We start from the raw sequence: 18,590 nt of genomic DNA on the forward strand, positions 1-18,590 counted from the left end.
ATAGGTACACACAAATATGAAAAGTATAATGTCCTCTCTATTAATTGTCACACCTTTTGTTGTTTGTGTTGGGGTTTGGTTGGGGTTTTTTTTTTTAATAGGAATCTGAAGTGACTGACCCCTTCATATGGGTTCCCTAGCTCTTCAACTAATGGCTCCTCAGGTAAAAATCAATGAAACATAATTTCAAATGTGCACCTGGATGAAATGAGACTATTTTTCACTCCTAAAAGAAAAGTTTAACAATTTGTTGCAGACAAATAAGATCTAGCAGAAACTGTATTTGTTTTGCACTCACTGGAATGAAACCACTTGCTCTAAACTACATGTTTGAAAGAGGTGCTCCTCAATAACTGAAAATGTCATTTCCCTTCAGTATTTTTAGAAAGTGCTATCTGCAACAATGAGTCATCATCTACTGCAGCACAACATCCTGCTCTTTCCAAGCATCTGCAGACCTCTAAAAGAGACGTAGGGTCTTTTAATGGCATATATAAATCATGTTGCCTCACTTCAAAAAGACCCCATTAATCATTGTTTATCCTGCTTAATGAAACTACGTGTGAAGATGAATGCAGAATCTCTTCTATGTGAATCTTAAAAATGCTAATGCTAAAAATCTTTACTTTTGTCTTCATTTTTACTCACTTGGCTCAGTAGAAGACAAACAACTTCAAACCTGAAAGAGTATATACCATTGTAACTTGTTTACAGTAGTTCTCCTGTAGTATTTTAAGGGTTTAAAATAATGACTCAAAGGGATTACCCTTATAAAATGCTTTTTGGTTGTTTCCTCTCAACAACTGCTAAACTTGCAGCAATATTCAACTTAAAGTAACTGAAGTCACTGTAGCATCATCTGAGATTTGGTGTAAACTGCAGCTCTAAATAAATGTATGTCTTACTAGCACAGCTGTAAATATTTCACTTTAATACAACTCCTATTTCTCCAACTTCAGCAATTCAGTTTGTGAAACCAAGAATTTACAAACAAAATTAATCGAATGAAAAGATTTTTCTCTCATTTAAGAATATTTTTCTGTTTCCTACTTTTCTTTGGACATACATGTACCTGTTACCCTTTTTTTTTGTTCACTTTATGGGAGTGATATTGTAGGCAAGGCTTTATTTTCCTAGCTTATAAAAAAAAAAGAGTAAGTGGCAAAAAGAAAAACTACATTTCTCTCACCTGCTTAGGTGTCACACCAGGCATGCGAATGTCCAATGCAAAATCTGACAGACCAAGTGAAATCACTGTCTGGTCACTTCCAAGGCATTCACTGGAAAGAGATCTGGTGGTATCTTTATACCTTTAAAAAGAAGGAGAAAGATTTTAAAAAAATCTCATTTTTGTTCTGTCTTTCTAAATAGAAAGGTTTTCAGAACTAGTAAAGACGTTTAACAATGCTGAATAGCTCCAGGATTGATCTGGAAATTTCAGTCCTTCATGAGCCGATGAAAACCTCTTAGTTACCAAGATACTGAAGTAGTTCCTTTGAGCAATCAGGCTGACTGGTTTGGAAAAATATTCCTGAAAACGTAACCTGTCAACTCATCTAAACAATTATCTGAGGTACATGACGTGCAGATAGAAAAATAATTCACTAGAAAATGTCAAGTACTGTTAATCATTCACAATGGTAACGGGGGAACTTTTAATTCCAACATCACAACATTTACAGCAACTCCCATTATAAGTAATGAAGTAAAATGGTTTTACAACTTCATGTAAATATCAAAGTCTGTATTGAATGCAATATATAAGCAAATTGTAAAAAAAAATGTAGAGCACTGTAAAGAACTAAATGATGAGACATCTGAAACATGCTACTACACTGATACAGACTTTGAGTATGTATACTCATGTATATATATAAATATAAAGTGATGTGGTAACAACTCCAGTGCCCAACATACCTGACAAACAATAGAACACTTCTTTTGAGAATTAAGAGGCTACTTCCCTTGTCCACAATAAAGTTTACTTACGCAATTTTGCATCCAAATCCCCTCCAGGTTTCCACAATTGCCCCGTTTCAAGCTAATTGATACTTTCTTGTTAAAACACTATATACTGCAAGCTAACTTGAGCAGCTGAAATATATTTACTCCCTGTGTAGTCTCAAACATATCTGTGGCATTACCTAAAAAAATCTATTAATTTGTTTTATCATTCTAAACTCACATTTTATAGAGCAACCTATGGATAAAACAAGAGTTTCTGTCTTCAACGTGACAAGAGCACCATTTCAAAATTGCAGTAAGATAGTTTAGAGCAAGTGAGCAAAACTGAACAAATACCACACATGTTTTTATCTAGGACATGCTTTTTCATACTTCATACTGCATGCATTCAACACATAAGATCTTCCCACATAACCCACCTCTTAAAGACAGAAAGTGGGCTTCTAAAACCCAAACAGATGTTTTGAAAAACAAGAAATAGTATTAGCAGGTTGTTAATGAGGCCAGCCATGTCCACCCTGCTGTTCCTGGCCTGATTAAGCGAGCAGAAAAAGGGCAGGGCAGTTCTATCGGCTGTGATCCTGACAATTAGGCGGCAGCAGCAGCAGCAGCAGCATCAATTCACGACTTCATTATTATGTGCTCCACAGGCATCCTCCAGCTTCTGACAGACCATCTGTCTTGGAAGGTGATGTGCTGTAAATCAAGAAGGTGGATGATGCTATGTCGTCTTTATTATTAGCTGTAAAAATCTGTTGAAGAATTTTCCCTTGCAGATAGATGACACCGTGCTTCTGTCCACTTAAGGACCTGAAAAGCAGTAGCACTCCTTATGCTTTCTCCCCAGGTTGTGCAGTTAAATCTGCATGTTACTTATCAATCCACAGTGCTGGATACTCCAAGCGGCATCGCTGAAACCAGCGTCAGTCATCCTTCAGAACCTGTAAAAACAGAAGCAGATAAAGGATGACTAACACATTACAGCATTAGTTCTCAGCAAATCCCTGTTGAGGCATTTTAATACATTAGTAAATTCTTTCACAAGCTCTAGCCCAGCCCAGTGAAGATTGCATGAAGTCTGTTGATTCCTCCTTTTCCTCCTCTCCCATCGACACAGGGTCAGAAATCAACACATTTCATATTGATACACAAAACACACCCTCGAACACATTTCACATGATAGGAAGAAATAGAAAAAAACCTTCAATATGGAAAATGTAAAACATGGAGTATTTTACACACAGAAACACTACTGTAATGTGTTCTACAAGCAGCAAAAAAAAGCCAAATGCTGACACGGCAAGAATCAAGGTTTGTAAATTTTAGCAACTATTGTTAAATATTTTTACACATACTGCAGGCTGGGAGAACATTTTACTTCTAATACAACCTGTAATACACCATAATGTCATTAAGGTATTTGTTTCTTATGTACTCTTGCTACTTTTTATATCCATTTCAGAAAACTGATACTTAGAAATTATTTTTGGAAATACTGCATCAAGAACTATTGAGATCAAACTGTATTAGTTGAACAGTTTTCTACCCTTTCATATATCAAGGCTGTATCAGCATAAACCACTACTCTCCTTACTGCTTTAACTGTTCTTACTTTCCCATTTTAGTTGATGCAACATTTTAATTTCAAAATTTTAAGTGTTTTTACAACTATGCTAGAAAATCACACTGTGTATTACTGAAGACATATACTAGTATTTTTATTGAGCATTCCAATTCTGGCAGACAAAAAAATTTCAAGTCATAATAAAAATCAGATCTTTAAAATTAATACTGGAGTAATGCTTTTAAGATAAATATTAATAGGCAAAACCCACCCAAACCAACTATCTCCCAGCCCCTGGAAGATATAGTTAAAATACTGCTATAAGGATGATATAGAAAAGAAGGATTCTAACATGAAACACAATTAAAATTCATGGGTTTTACGAAAAATCACTTCCATCTCAGGGCACATGTATCGAAAAGGCCTCTTATGAAACAAAATGCTTATGCATAGACTAGGAAACCATGTTAGCAACCTGCTTGTTGTTTAGCCATTATGCTAGGTTTGCACTGAACTATTAAAAAAACTGACTATATAAATCATCATTAAACATGCACATTTTATTCATTGAAGGATGAAACAAGTGATTCAGTCACAAACAACTAAAATTAGACTTCATCTTAGTTTTCAGCTTGCCCAAAACATACCTAAGCTGTCCATTCATGCAAGCAATGATACAAGTCTAATTCTTTTTTTTTTTTTTTTTTTTTTAAATATAAAATGGCATGGCTTCACATCTGTGATTTAAATTGTCTTCACTAGTGAACTATGGAAAGCTGCAACACATATGAAAGACTGTACTATGATGAAAACTAAAAATCATTAAAAAACCCCCCCACAAGTGTAATATGATTCATGAAAAAGTTGAGACAACTACAAAACCAGAAAGCTTCATTACTTTTACTCTTTAAGGTACAATTATGTGACAGTAACTGTTCAGCATCTTTGTAAGCCACCTGAAGTCTGAGGTTAGTTACACAAAGCCTGTTAAAAATATCTACCTGGTATACAAATTAATAAAAGAAAGCCACTGAGAAACCCCATCATTAGTAGTCCCTCCTAATTTGAAATATAACGGTTTATTTACAGCAGCTTTCAGTTCTCACTGTCGAGTTAAGCACGGTGATAGTAAAAATCACCAGGACACCTCCTAATGTTACTGACAACTGCCTGAAGATTCATGGCTTTTAGAATGCTGACCAGAAAAAAAGAGGAAAAAACCCAAAGAATAATAAACTGAAATTATCTAAAAAAGCAAAGAAATCAAATTTGTAGTAAGATCAATACATGTATGCCTAACATCTGTACATTCTACTGAAAAAATGGGCCAATTTCATCCACAAGCTTTTTTTTTACTACAGTTTTACCAGACGGGTGGATATGAAACGGATAAAAGTTTAATTCACCTGGTACTTAAGATTAGATCGCTGCACCAAATTTTACACATGGGAGAGAAGAAGGAAAACAAACAAGGGCAGCACTATCCTGAAGAGATTTCAATGTAATTTTAGATGTGATGCAATATACAAGAATACCAGATAACAAGGGAAAAATGTGAGCATGGGAGATTCAATAATAAGATTACACAGTTACTTAGTTCATTATGTGGACATCTTGATACTACTGTTTTGCTTTCAATTTGGGGTAGGAGATCCCAAGGGAACAGAAGAAGTGAAGTGAAAAAGATGTAATTAATGGCAAAGACTAGAGTAAAAGGTGAGAAAGGGAGATGAAAATTACATTGGGCAACGTAAACATGTTAGTTTATATCACATGCCCCACCCAGACACAGGAGAAAACAAATATATAAAACAAGGGAGTAAAGAAAAACAAAACAGCCAACAACAACTAGCACAAAGATTCTTACTGAACAGGCCAAGAGGAAAAAAAAAAAAAAAAAAGAAAAAAAGTGGCCAAGAAGCTGAAATTCAAAATACAGTTCAAAGTGGCATGCAACATAAAGTAAAAAATATTTCAATATGATGTGATACAAATTAAACAGTGAGTCTTTTAAAAGAATAGCAATTAAATGATCATTTTCCAAACTACTTGTATTAACCACAAGTTCATAAAGTAATAATTGTAATATTTTCAGTTTAGTCACTAGAACATTTTATATACATTACCAAGTGAACAAGCCAGAAGCATGTACCTCACCTTCAACCACTACTACCTTCAAAGAAAAAACAAATAAGATGGTCAAAGCTTACAGACTCATATGAAAGTCTATCACAAATTATAATTTATCATAGTTTAATCTCTTTTTTGTTGTTTCTCATACATTGAAATCAAGGATTACTTGAGCTCTGTCTTCAGCTAGAGCAGAGAGTCCACAGGTCATCTTGGACAAAACTTTAAGCTTAAGCAACGATCAGGTATATAAACAATAGCCAGTTCAACATATGAACTGCAGCTAGGCCTCCAAGTTGAAGCACTTTGCTTCTTAATAACACAGGAAAATCAATATGTTGTGGGATCAGCTTAGGGATTCATTAACACGCTAAATATAGCTACTTATGACACTTTGGTCAAAGATAAACACAAAAAGCTTTTGGCAAGAAGCTGTCAAACTAGACAACCTCTTGAGTCTCAACATCAATAAAAAACATCTCACAAAACAGCTAGGTATCTAAAGGTTGGGAGAACAGTTATCAGAAACACAGATGTATAACGGTGATGCTACTGGACTGGAAGGAATAGCTGATAGGACATGTGGGCTTGCTGCCACCCAGAGAGACCTTGACAGGCTGGAGAAATGGGCTGACAGCAACCTCCTGAAGTTCAACAAGGAGGAGAAAGTGCAAAGTCCTGCACCTGAGAAGGAACAACTGCAGCCACCAGTACGTGCTGGAGGAAAGCAGCTGGAAAGCAGCTTGGCAGAAAAGGCCTTGGGGGTCCTTGTAGACACCAAACTGAACATGAGCCATCAATGTGCCCTTGCTGCAAAGAAGGCTAATGGTATCCTTGGCTGCATTAGCCAAAGTATTGCCAGCAGGTCAGGAGAGATGATCCTTCCCCTCTACTCAGCCCTGGTGAGACCACACCTCAAGTCCTGTGTCCAGTGCTGGGCTTCCCAGTACGAGAGAGACATGGACATACTGGTGAGGGTCCAAGGAATAGCCATGAAGGGACTGCAGCACCTCTCCTCTGAGGAAAGGCTGAATAAGCTTGGACAGTTGAGCCTAGAGAAGGAAAAGCTCAACATATATAAATACTTGAAGGTAGTGTGCAAAAGGTATGAAGCCAGTTGACAGCTCGTTCAATATCTTTGTCAACAATCTGGCTGAGGAAATTGAGGCCACCCAGATGACACCAAGCTGGGGGGGGGGGGGGGGGGGGCGGGCAGGGAGTGTTGATCTGCTTGAGGACAGGAAGGCTCTGCAGAGGGACCTGGGCAGGCTGGAGCGATGAGCCAAGGCCAACTGTATGAGGTTCAACAAGGAGAAGTGCTGGGTCCTGCCCTTGGGTCACACCAGCCCCACGCAGCGCTACAGGCTGGGGCAGAGCGGCTGGAAAGGGCCTGGTGGGAAAGGGCCTGGGGGTGCTGGGTGACGGCCGGCTGGGCAGGAGCCAGCAGTGTGCCCAGGGGGCCCAGGTGGCCAGCAGCACCCTGGCCTGTATCAGAAACAGTGTGGCCAGCAGGACCATGGAAGTGGTTGTTCCCCTGTTCGCCTGTACTTGGCCCTGGTGATTCAGTTTTGGGCTCCTCGCTTCAAGAGGGACACAGAGGTGATGGAGTGCCCAAAGAAGGGCAACAAAGCTGGTAAGAGGTCTAGAGAAAAGTCCTGTAGGGAGCAGCTGAGGGAACTGGGGTTGTTTAGCCTGAAGAAAATGAGGCTGAGGGGAGATGTTATCGCTTTCCACAATGACCTGAGAGGAAGCTGTAGGCAGGTGGGGGTCGGTCTCTTCTCTTACACAACAAGCGCCAAACAAGATGAAACAGCCTCAAGTTGTACCAGGGGAGATTTAGATTGGATATTAAGAAAAATTTTTTCACTGAAAGGGTGGTGAAGCATTGGAACCAGCTGCCCAGAGAAGTAGTTGAGTTACCATCCCTAGAGGGATATACGTAGATATGGTTCTGAGGGCCATGGCTTAGCGGTGGCCTTGGTAGTGTTAGGTTAACACTTGGACTCAATGATCTTACAGGTTTTCTTTTTCCAACCTGAATGATTCTGTGATTCTCTTCTATACTATAATAGGACCAGAGTCAATGGGCACAAATTGAAATACTGGAGGCTTCCTCCAGGCACCAGGAAAGACTTTTTCATTTTGATGGTGACTGAGCACTGGCATGGGTTGACCAGAGAGGTCACAGAGTCTCCATCCTTAGAAGTACTCAGGACCCACCTGGCCATGGTCATGGGCCCTTGGCTTTAGGTGGCCTTGTCTGAACAGTGTGTTGGACCAGAAGACCTCCAGAGGTCCCCTTCCAACCTCAAGCATTCTCTAAGTCTGTGGCAACAAAATCTTTCAACCTTTAGAAGTTATCTATATATGACCGCTTCAGTATGTCATTTAAAAGTAGCAAACCAATCTCAGAGAAACTGATGCCAGATGATGTGGATCAGGGGTTACAGCCATGCAAGTTCTAGCATTCCCCATGATATGGAGAAGCTAAAAGGCACCAAGGACAGATGATACAAAGGATTTTCCCTTTGTATTGTGTGAGCAGATGATGAAAACTTTGTTTCCCAAGTTAGGTTTGTTGGCTACTTTTACAACTCCACTACCCATGCAGGACAATGAATGGATAAGAAAATGCCAGGAAAGCCAAGAAAATTCTCCTCCGGTAAGCTCCTTTACAGCTTAACATCGTTTGGACACCAATGAAACCATGATCACAGAAAACACAGGGCTTACACAACTTTTAATGCAACGTATGGTCAAACAAATGCAACCCAGTATTTAGAGATCTGGTTTTTATTTTTAACTAAGTATCATAAAAACATCCTGACTTCTGTGTCATGTTTTTACCAAACTTTTTGTATTAAATAATAGATTTATCATTTTAGAAAATTCTTCCTTAAAGCTTTGTTACATTGTTTGTGGAGAACTCTTTACTTTACTTGAAGCAATTTTTTTTTTTTTTTTTGCATAGTTTTACAGAAAAACACTTAGAACATGATTATAAGTCACCCCAGAACTAATGAGGTTTTTTTTAGAGTAGAAGAAGTTGCCTTGAACTAGACTTCCGTGGACTGTTACTCCAAAATGAAAAATTTTCTCCATATACCAAACCCACTGTAAATTGTAGGCTGTCTTGTATTTTCCTCCTTTTGCTCTGTGAAGTGACACCCTCCTCCCTGCTCACTGCAGCAATGTGTTAAATTTCCATCAGATCAACTGGTCAGTATGCCAGCAGGCAGCTGCTGTACTTCTATCACAACAGAAGTGGTGTGAGCATCCACCTGGGGCTGAAAGGAATCCCCTGTTTTGGTAGCAATCCACAGTGGATATGGTGTAATAGTAAAGGATACTATTTTAAAATGAGAATTTTAAGTTGTCAAATATAGTTTGCCTCTTGGTTTAATTTAGATTTCACAAATTTTTATCTTCTGCTACTCTTCCAGATATGGATACCAAAGGAAAAAAATAAAAATAAGATTGCTCTTGTTGCTGTTTTCATGAACAACCTTCTCTAGAATTTGATCTGCTGAGCATAAGTACACTGCATATTTTTAAAAGAAATATTTCATGACAAGAAACCTATTGTCCACTCCATCAGAGGAAGCACAGTATTTATGCACTGAATTACAAACTTCTTTAATTTTCTTGTGTGTATTACAGCAGTGAAATTGAATACTTTCTAAATGGATTTACTCTTTGCATGCTTTCCAAATATATTCAAGTTGGACAATGTGTACTTATTTCCTATTTGACTAGAAGTAGTAAATGAAAATTCACATTAAGCAGTGCTTAAAAGGATGGTTTATAAGGGCAACACAATTTATGAAAAAAGCTGCACAGCTGAATATCTAAACTTACTTTGAAGGACTTTGCTGACCTGTTAACAATGTATGTGCTCCTTGTTAGATGAAGCAGTTTTTATGGGTGTCCTACCGGGAAAGTGAATTCTGCTTCCTATGTGAAGACAGACTATCTGTACCTAGAAAAATCAATAAAGCAAAATCCTTCAAACACTCTGCCAGTTCAGCAGGTACGGAGAGTTTTACCTACTAGACAGCTTTCTTTTGAATTCAACTCAAGTTTTATACAGCAAAGACAAAGAGGATGAAGAGCTGTCATTTACACTCTGCCTTTTCCTCTTTGAGATCAACAGGTTCACAACATGACTTGCAGGTTCCTAACTGCGATAAGGAGTGAGAATTGCAAAGAGATCATAAACCCTATCACCCCAAGCCATAAACAAACCCTGTTCACTGAACAGTAAAGGAAACATCTGAATCATACTTAGTAGGCAACTCATACAGCAATAGCAGTCATGGAAATCAGAAACAAAAGGATGCAAGAAAACAGATTATGACGTGTTTATGCAAAGACAGAACAAAGATATTATTTATAGAGGAATTACACAAAAAAGAATTTTATTATCCTCTCCTAATTTATAGAATAAATAGAAATTAAAATCAGCCTCAGAGTTCTTTTGTGCACATCAGGAAATGCATAAGGAAAACAGAAGAACCAACAGAAGCACAAAAAGCACAACTCAAGGTGCCAGAATCACTGTCACCCCAGGCTCCAATCTCTGCCCATAGCTGTTGTCCTCAGCGCCTCCAAGATGACTGAAGGGGGCAAACTTCAAAGCCTAAGCAGACCTGATTTTGTCAGATCAACTTCTAGGACAGTTAATTTTCTAACCAGTGAAAAGAGAAGAAAACGTACAAGAAAAATGATGCAAAAAGTTTTAACTGCTGCCTTGCACTGCGATCTTACCAAGTAGCCTATGTTAAGACTGGCTTATTTAACAAGTAGAGCTGTCCTAGGACTATCTCTTCAGTTGTATTTTCTCCCCTTTACTAAAGGAAGTATTACAAATACCACTCTCAAAATAATGCACACTCAGCTGTGAGACAAAGAAGTATCTGAAAAAGATGGAAATTGAATACTACATAAACTAGAGATACATGCTGGTATGATTCAGACCAAATTAAAACTAATCTTGGAAATTCTGGAAGTTAAATAAATTTCTGAATTCTAAGCTAAGATTTTCAATATTCAAATTTTTACAATTCCAGGTAAGAATTTTATTCATTTTCTCCATCATTGTACTGTAAACTACTAGGTATAAACTTGTTTAAGAATGAGGATTGTACTTCTTTTGACAGAACAGAAATATGCAGGCTACCACAAAAAATCATTTCCTGCTCCCGTATCAATGTGCTTGTGTTACTAAAACATCTGAATATTTCAAGCAGAAAATCACTTTTATAACCTGATTTTTCATTTGTGTACATCCAATCTTTTATAATTATGAAACAAACTCATGAAACTGCTTGAAAACACTCCCTATTAAAACAGTAAAGTGTCAAATCTCTTTTTCTTCTTGTGGGAGTCACAGAGTTTTCAGAAGTCTGAAGACCAGAGAGAGCATGTGTTAGTTCTTGCATTCTGCATTTTAATAGCATTTGAAAAACATTTTATTCACATCACCTTGTTATCCTTCTGCTTTGACCAGGTATCAAAACAGGTAAAATTCTCTTGTCAGGGAAGATCAACACTTTTCACTGAAGACAACATCTTACCAAACTGCTAATTTGTATTCTGAGAAAATGAACAAGTTGGATGGTACCAATTACTTGCTTAAAAGGGAAAACACATGAGAAGCCTCCACTTTCATTTTAATATCCAGATCACTATCTGGTAATTAGTAATCTGGCACAAGGTAATAAGGATGCCCTTTGTTTTTCCCTTTGTTATGCAAAAGCAGAAAATAATAAAGGGAAGCTGTATTATAGAGTGAGGATTAGTCTCCAAGGATAAAGCAAATGCGAGATAATTTAAAACATTTAAGTTCAATTACACATTACATATGATCTATGAATTAAATTCATCACATGTTCCTTCACTGAGAAGGACTTTTGAATCAGGCTCACTGAATTCCTTATGCACCAAGGTACATACACATACAAGAGCAAAGCACTTTTTTTTTTTCCAGTCACAATGTGTAGAACTTTAATATGGTGTACTGCCTTCACATGGCAAGGTTTTGGTAGCAAGGGTCCTGCTGCAGGGGTGGCTTCCTTATGAAGACACCAGAAGCTGCCCCCATGTGGGAGAGAGCCAGTTTCAGCTGGCTCCAAGATGGATCTACTGCTGCCCAAAGCTGAGCCCATCAGCAACACTGGTGGTGCCTCCATGACTAAGGTATTTAAGAAATGACAAAACACTAACAGCAGCTGGAAGCCATGCGTGAGAAAAACATGACAGAAACAACTCTGCAGACACCAAAGTCAGAGAAGGAGGGAGAGGAGATGCTCCACGTGCTGGGAGAAGAGATACATCTGCAGCCCATGGAGAAGACCACGGTGAAGCAGTTTGTCCCCCTGCAGCCCCTGGAGGACCACAGTGGAGCAAACATCCACCCTGCAGCCTGTGGAGGACACCAAACTGGAGCAGGTGGATGTACCCTGAAGGAAGCTGCAGTTTGTGCGGAGCCCACACTGGAGCAAGTTCCTATGAGGAGCTGCAGCCCATGAAGAGGAGCCCATGCTGGAGCACTCCATTCCTGAAGGACTGAACCCTGGAAGAGGACCCATGCTGGAGCACTCCATTCCTGAAGGACTGAACCCTGGAAGAGGACCCATGCTGGAGCAGTTTGTGAAGAACTGTCTCCCACGGATGGGATCCCATGATACAGCAGGGACCTGAGGAGGAAGGAGCAGCAGATAAAGTGTTATGAAGTGACTGCAACCTCCATTCCCCATCCCTCTGCACTGCTCAGAGGGATGATAAAGGAGTTGGGACTGAAGTTGAGCCTGGGAAGAAGGGGCAGAGGGATAGGTATTTGTAGATTTGTTCTTATTTCTCATTATCCTACTCTGTTTAATTGGCAATAAACTGATTTCCCTAAAGCTAGTGACAGTAGCTGGCAAGTAATGTCCCTGTCCTTACCTTGACCCATGTCCTTGTTGATGGAGGAGGAGTGATAGAGGAGCTTGGTGGGCTCTTGGTGGCCTGTCAAGGTCAACCCACCACATATGGCTATTTTAGACTGGTTAATTCAAAAGAAAATGCATCTGGGAGTGACTGGGTGAGCAGCCGAATTCACAGAGCACAGGCAACAGGAGATGTAGCACAGCTACTGCTCAGAGTACCTGTGAGCACAGCCCTACTACACTGCTGGTGAGACTGTGGAGCCATGCAAGTTGCTCACTTTCATCAAACAGGACATTCCTTTCTTTTCTTTTTTCCTGTCCCTGGCCACCACAGGGGGGTTAAACCTAGGCTAGTTTTCTGTCAGATTAGTGAGCTGGTTCACAAAGGTACTGGATGAACGTAAGCGCTGGAAAAAAGAAACAGCAATATGTAGCTAGGAGTGAGGACAGCAGCAGGTGTGGGAACAACTTCTAATGCTAGCAAGCTTCTAGCTCTGCTTGGTCATGTGATTGTAATGCACCTTTAAGCATGGTGCAAGATTCCTGGTTTAGAACAACTTATTTCTGAGTACACTGCTGTAATTACTTCCACAGTTCCTATTTGCTTAACACCTGAATAGGATGCTGGAATGTCCTGTCAATCCAAACACTATCCAAGACACACGCATCCCACATACACACCCTGGAAAAAACCACCTAAACACATTTTCTTCAAGAGGAGCATACCATTAGATGAATGAGATAAAGGGAACTATTGTCAGTAAACAGGATTACTATTATCTGGGAATATACTTTGAAAATAACTTAACCTTATCAAATAAAAAAAGGTATGGGTGCTAGAAAAAAAAAATAAGAAAAATGCTTATGTTACAATTTTGTTACAAGTGGTCAATCTTCTAGCAGAAGATTTTGAGAGAAAGGTAAAGGAGAGGATTGTTGGTATTCTACCTCACATGCACACACAGAAAAAAACTCCACAAACCCGAACTTTTTTTTTCCTTGAGTTGTATGTATGTAGTACAACACTCTTAACTGGGACACTCTTAAGAGCCATTCCAGATTAAAATTGGAAATATCCTCCCACAGATTCAGCCTAAGTGATGTAGTTCAACTGAGATTTACAGTATTGTAGCTTCATAAAATCACAAGCAACTTCACTAGATGAAAATAATTCAACAGGTTTGTCAGTTCATTACAAAATTTATGTTGCAGTCTTTTCTTGTTCTAAATGTTTCAGACAACACTTCTCAATTAAAGATAATGAGTTGATGAAAACTAAGTCATTGATTCTAATTGAATTTAGTGTTAGTTAACAATTGAGCCATATAAAACCCATACTAAAAGCAGATAAATGAATTCAGCTATTATAGCTCTTTTTATGAAAAACTTTCTTCTAGTTGAATATTGTACTTTTTCAAAACTAGTATCCATGAAAGTAATGATTCTATAAACATAAAAAAAAATATGCTAGAAGTCTAACATCTCTAGAAAGAGATCCATATGTTCAAATCACAAAATGCAACAATGCTAATACTCAAGTAGCCAAACACAACATAACAGACCAGTATTTCAGCAGAACAAGTCTTAAGTGGAATTTTTACAAAGTAAAAGGATAAGTACAACACAATTGCCTGTGATTACACTGGCACTAGGTTTTCTAGAAAAGTGTTTACATATATGGAGTATATAGGACATAGATAGATAATCGAGAAGCAGCTGAAGTTTCTTTCCTAGAAGTCTGTTACATACGGAAAAATAAGAGTAGTTTACAGGAGAAAATGGAAGAAAACCAGAGCACACTGGAAAAGGAAGAGTAGGGGAAAAAAAGCAGAAACCAAAACCAATACAAGAAACAAATGCTAAGAACACACTACAACCTACTACTTTGTACAAAACGTGCAACCCCATGTCAGAAGTCAGTAGGAAGAACCCCACACCAGAGCAGGTCAATGTGCTGGAAGGAAGCTGCAGCCCTTGGAGATCCTACAGCAGCCCAGGCTCCTGGTAGGAGCTGTGGCCTGTGGAGAGGTACCCATTGTGATGGATACACTCAACCCCTTAAGCAAACTAGTGATAGTTTGGTAGAGGCTTCAAAGGAGTTAAAGACCTGAGCCATTAATCGACCAAGAACACCATTTTCAATCTGCTCTCTGCACAAAGGAGCAGAGTGACACAGTAAGCATTGATACATGAGCTTGGAACACTGATTATGCAATTAACACATGATTAGCTGGTGGCTTTTCCAATACTCATTTACCTATGAAGTTGTGGGTACAAGGAGTCTCCTGCATACCTTTCCCATCCCATGTAGTCTGACTAAAAGTCAACCACTTTATTTCATAAATATGACAGCTTAAGTGAGCCGCCTTTGAGCAATCCCTGCTATGCAGCATCGTTATGCGTTATCTCCAGGAGCCCTGCCTTCCTGGAGATGGCTGAACACCCTCCTGCAGATCGGAAGGAGTGAATAAACTCCTTATCTTGCTTTGTTTGTGCATGCAGCTTTCGCTTTACCTGTTAACTGGTTTTTATCTCAACCCACAACTTTTCTCATCTTCAGCCTCACAACTGTCTTCTCCATCCCCCTGGGGGGTGGTAGGAGAGGGGCTGTGTGGCACTGCACTGCCCACCTGCACTCCACAATTAGTTCTGTTACATTTGCAATGTCTGTAAAGCAAAGCAAGCCAGAAAAGAAATAAGCATGACAGGGAAAACAAATAATCAGGATTAGTATCTAAACTACTCTGGACATGTCCCCTCCCTTCTACAACTGCCAGCTCCAGTCTCCAAATAAAACTTCCTTGTAGAAATGTGCCTTACCCTGGTCCCTGGAGTTATGATGGGTGATTCTGGGACACGTCTGTAAAGCATTTCCAATTCACTTAAGCTTGTTCATTTCCAGAGTAGAGCTAATCAAACATTCTTGCCTGGAAAATGCTACTCAACTATACACCAGTAGGCCTAGAAGGATGATATATGAAAATAGGGTTTCCAGCTCCACCCCCACATATGAATTTTAGACTCAGTGCCCAAATAAATGGTATTACTGACAAAAAATACAATATTTGTAGGGAAAAGGATATGAAATTGGATCTATCCAAGGTTGGCAAAGTTGTTTTCCAAATTTAGGCAGTTCAAATGATGATTAACCTCCTTCTCCACAAACTGCAGGGGCAGAAAAACCTTTAAATCCAAGACTTCCAGTAACTCTACTGTCTGTTTTGGCTCCCGCAGGCAAACATAACCCATGTTTGACTTATGAAGAAGGACATCTTAACTTCACATTTCTTTTATTTCCTTTACCCATTCAGACAAAAAGATATATGAGTAACAGGGGAGATATGTATAAAATCTACAATACCTTCTTCCTCAGCACAATAAAACTATTTAAACAATTAGTTATCATACACTTGTGAGATATATGGCACATTTTAAAATACCAAAATCCTGGTTGCTCTTGTTCATCACTAATGTTAGGTTTTATTCATTCTGAAAATCTTGGCTGACATTAAAAAGTTAGAACTTTGGCCAACAGCCATGGGTCACAGGTGACAAATTTTGGTGCCCAAGTTAGGGAATTTTTCCATTTTACCAGTAAGAGGAGAGGCAGCCAGAAATGGACATGTAATGTACATCAACTTCCAGCTTTGCAGGTGGTGCCATTGTGAGGGGTTTGGCTTCCCCTCACAATGGGACATTCTTTGACTATAGCCTGTAAGGGATAGATGGGAACCATCTGTCTAGAAAAGGGAATCTCTGGCAGTGGGCTGGCCAGCTTGGTGAGGTGACCTTTAAACTGAAGGACTTGGGGGGGAGGGTCCAATGTGGCAATGCCCATGCCATCAAATCCAACTGGGGAATAAGTCAGGCCAACCAGAGCAACGATACATGTCCCAAGACAAGTACCAGAAGGCCAGCCACCTCAAGGGTGTGCATTACCATGGTGGATCCTCTTGCATCCCTCCCGGGAAACATCTGCATGCAGCCACCTCTCTGAAATGCTGGTAGCCCAGCACATGTAGCATGGGGAATAAACAGGAAGAATCAGAGATCTGTGTGCCATGATCTCATTGTAATTAGAGACACACAATGGGACAGCTCACATGTCCCGAATGCTGTCATGGATGGCTACGTACATTTTATGAGAGGCAGGCCAGCAAGGAGAGGTGGTGGATGTGCTCTTTATGTGAGGGAGCAGCTGGAACGTATTGAGTTCTCCCTACTCACCTGAAGGTGGACGCAGAAGGAGTCAAGAGTTTATGGGCAAGAATTAAGGGGCAGGCCAACATGGGGGACACTGTTGTGGGTCCTTGCTACAGGCCACCTGATCAGGAAGAGGAAGTTGATGAGGCCTTCTACAGACAGCTGGAGGCAGCCTCACAATCACAGGCCCTGGTTTTCATCGAGGACTTCAACCTCCCTGGTATCTGCTGAAAAGACAATACAGCTAGGCTCACACAGTCCAGGAGGTTCCTGAAAAGCACTGATGATAACTTTTTGATGCAGGTGGTGGAGGGACCAACAAGGTGAGGCATGCTGCTAGACCTTGTACTCACAATGAAGGACTAGTTGGGGGTTTGAAGGCTGGGGGAAGCCTTGGCTGCAGTAACCATGAGATGGTGGAGTTCAGGGCCTCATGTGGAAGGAGCAGGGCAATAAGTAGGATTGCAACCCTGGACTTCAGGAGAGCTAACCTGGCCCTTTCAAGAACCTACCAGGAGGAATCCCATGGGTTAGGGCTCTAGAACGGGGGTGGGGGTGTCCAACAGAGCTGGCTAATGTTCAAGCATCACTTCCTACAAGCTCAAGATCAATGCATTAAGATTGATTTCCATTAAGAAATCAAGTGGTGGGAGCAGGAGAACTGCACAGATAACCAATGAGCTTCTGGCAAACCTCAAACAGAAGGAAATTTATGGGATATGAAAAAGGAATAGGCCACTTGGGAAGAATATAGGAATGTTGTCAGAACACACAGGGAAGCAACAAGGAAGGCTAAGGTCCACTTGGAATTAAATCTGGCGAGGGAGCTCAAGGACAACAAGAAGAGCTTCTTCAAGTACATCAGTACAAAAAGAATGACCGGGGAAAATGTGGGCCCACTGCTGAATGGGGTGGGTGCCCTGGTGACAAAGGATACAGAGAAGATGTAGGAGACTAACTGGAAAAACAACCAATCTAACACCAAGGAAAGCTTGGCAGCTGCAAACAAAAGCACATGAAACTCATAACCGGGACAGGGGGTGGAGATCCCCTGAGCCTGTCTGAGTAAGGTCTCAAACACTTACAAGACCAAACAAAACATTAATTTGTATAAACTAAAGACTGGTAAGAGGGAACAACCTGCCAATGGGTGAATAAGGGCCCAAGAAGCAGCAGAGTCAGCCGGAATCTGCAGTAACTGGGGGAAAGGTAAATGTGGCAGGGGGACATTGCAAGTGCAGACTCAATTCAAGACCAAGAAGACTTGCCCCCCTATGCTTGTAAGGAGCACGCATGCTAATGTACAGGGCAAGCAAGGCTGATTTTAATAAGAGGTGGTCCATACTGAAGGATAAGAATAAAAGAGGAACGCAAATGCCATTTTAGGGGGGGAACAAGAATAAAAGAAGAATGGACTTCTGGATGAGCGCTCCTACAAGCAACCCCCGCGTCAGCAGGCCCAATGCTGGGATCCAGAACTGGTGATCTCTCTTTTTTTTTCTCTTCCCGCCCCTCACTGTTTTTTGCTTACTCTTTTACCTTTTTCTAGCAAGTAATCCAAGGCATAAAATCGTATACACATGGCAAGTAATAAGCATTTCTGCTACCCAATTATTACCAATGAGCGTAACTATGAAATAAAAGTCTTTGTTTACCTATGGACCTCTGGTCTTGTGTATACCCTATTCCAACCAAGAAAGTTAGCAAATCTGAGTCAGTCCTCCCTCACTCCTGCTGGGAAGCGGCAGGAGGCAGTCTTTACTGTCAAGACTGGCCCTCCAGTTTCCCAGACCCTGGAG

At 40.1% G+C, this 18,590-nt stretch overlaps 1 protein-coding gene across 5 annotated transcripts in view; it reads right to left on the bottom strand.

The window, feature by feature from the left end:
- PAM (peptidylglycine alpha-amidating monooxygenase) overlaps positions 1 to 18,590 on the bottom strand; it is a 152,679-nt gene that overhangs the window by 80,615 nt on the left and 53,474 nt on the right. For all 5 annotated transcript variants that reach the window (XM_055790791.1, XM_055790792.1, XM_055790790.1 and 2 more), the window contains exons 2-3: positions 2,385 to 2,906; positions 1,190 to 1,310 (exon numbers count right to left, since the gene is read on the bottom strand). In XM_055790791.1, coding sequence (XP_055646766.1) covers positions 1,190 to 1,310; positions 2,385 to 2,476 — 213 coding nt within the window. In that variant the 5' untranslated portion in view covers positions 2,477 to 2,906. The remainder of the gene's footprint in view (positions 1 to 1,189; positions 1,311 to 2,384; positions 2,907 to 18,590) is intronic.

The sequence above is a fragment of the Falco peregrinus genome, chromosome Z, assembly GCF_023634155.1.
Source record: "Falco peregrinus isolate bFalPer1 chromosome Z, bFalPer1.pri, whole genome shotgun sequence".
In the NCBI taxonomy this organism is placed as follows: domain Eukaryota; kingdom Metazoa; phylum Chordata; class Aves; order Falconiformes; family Falconidae; genus Falco; species Falco peregrinus.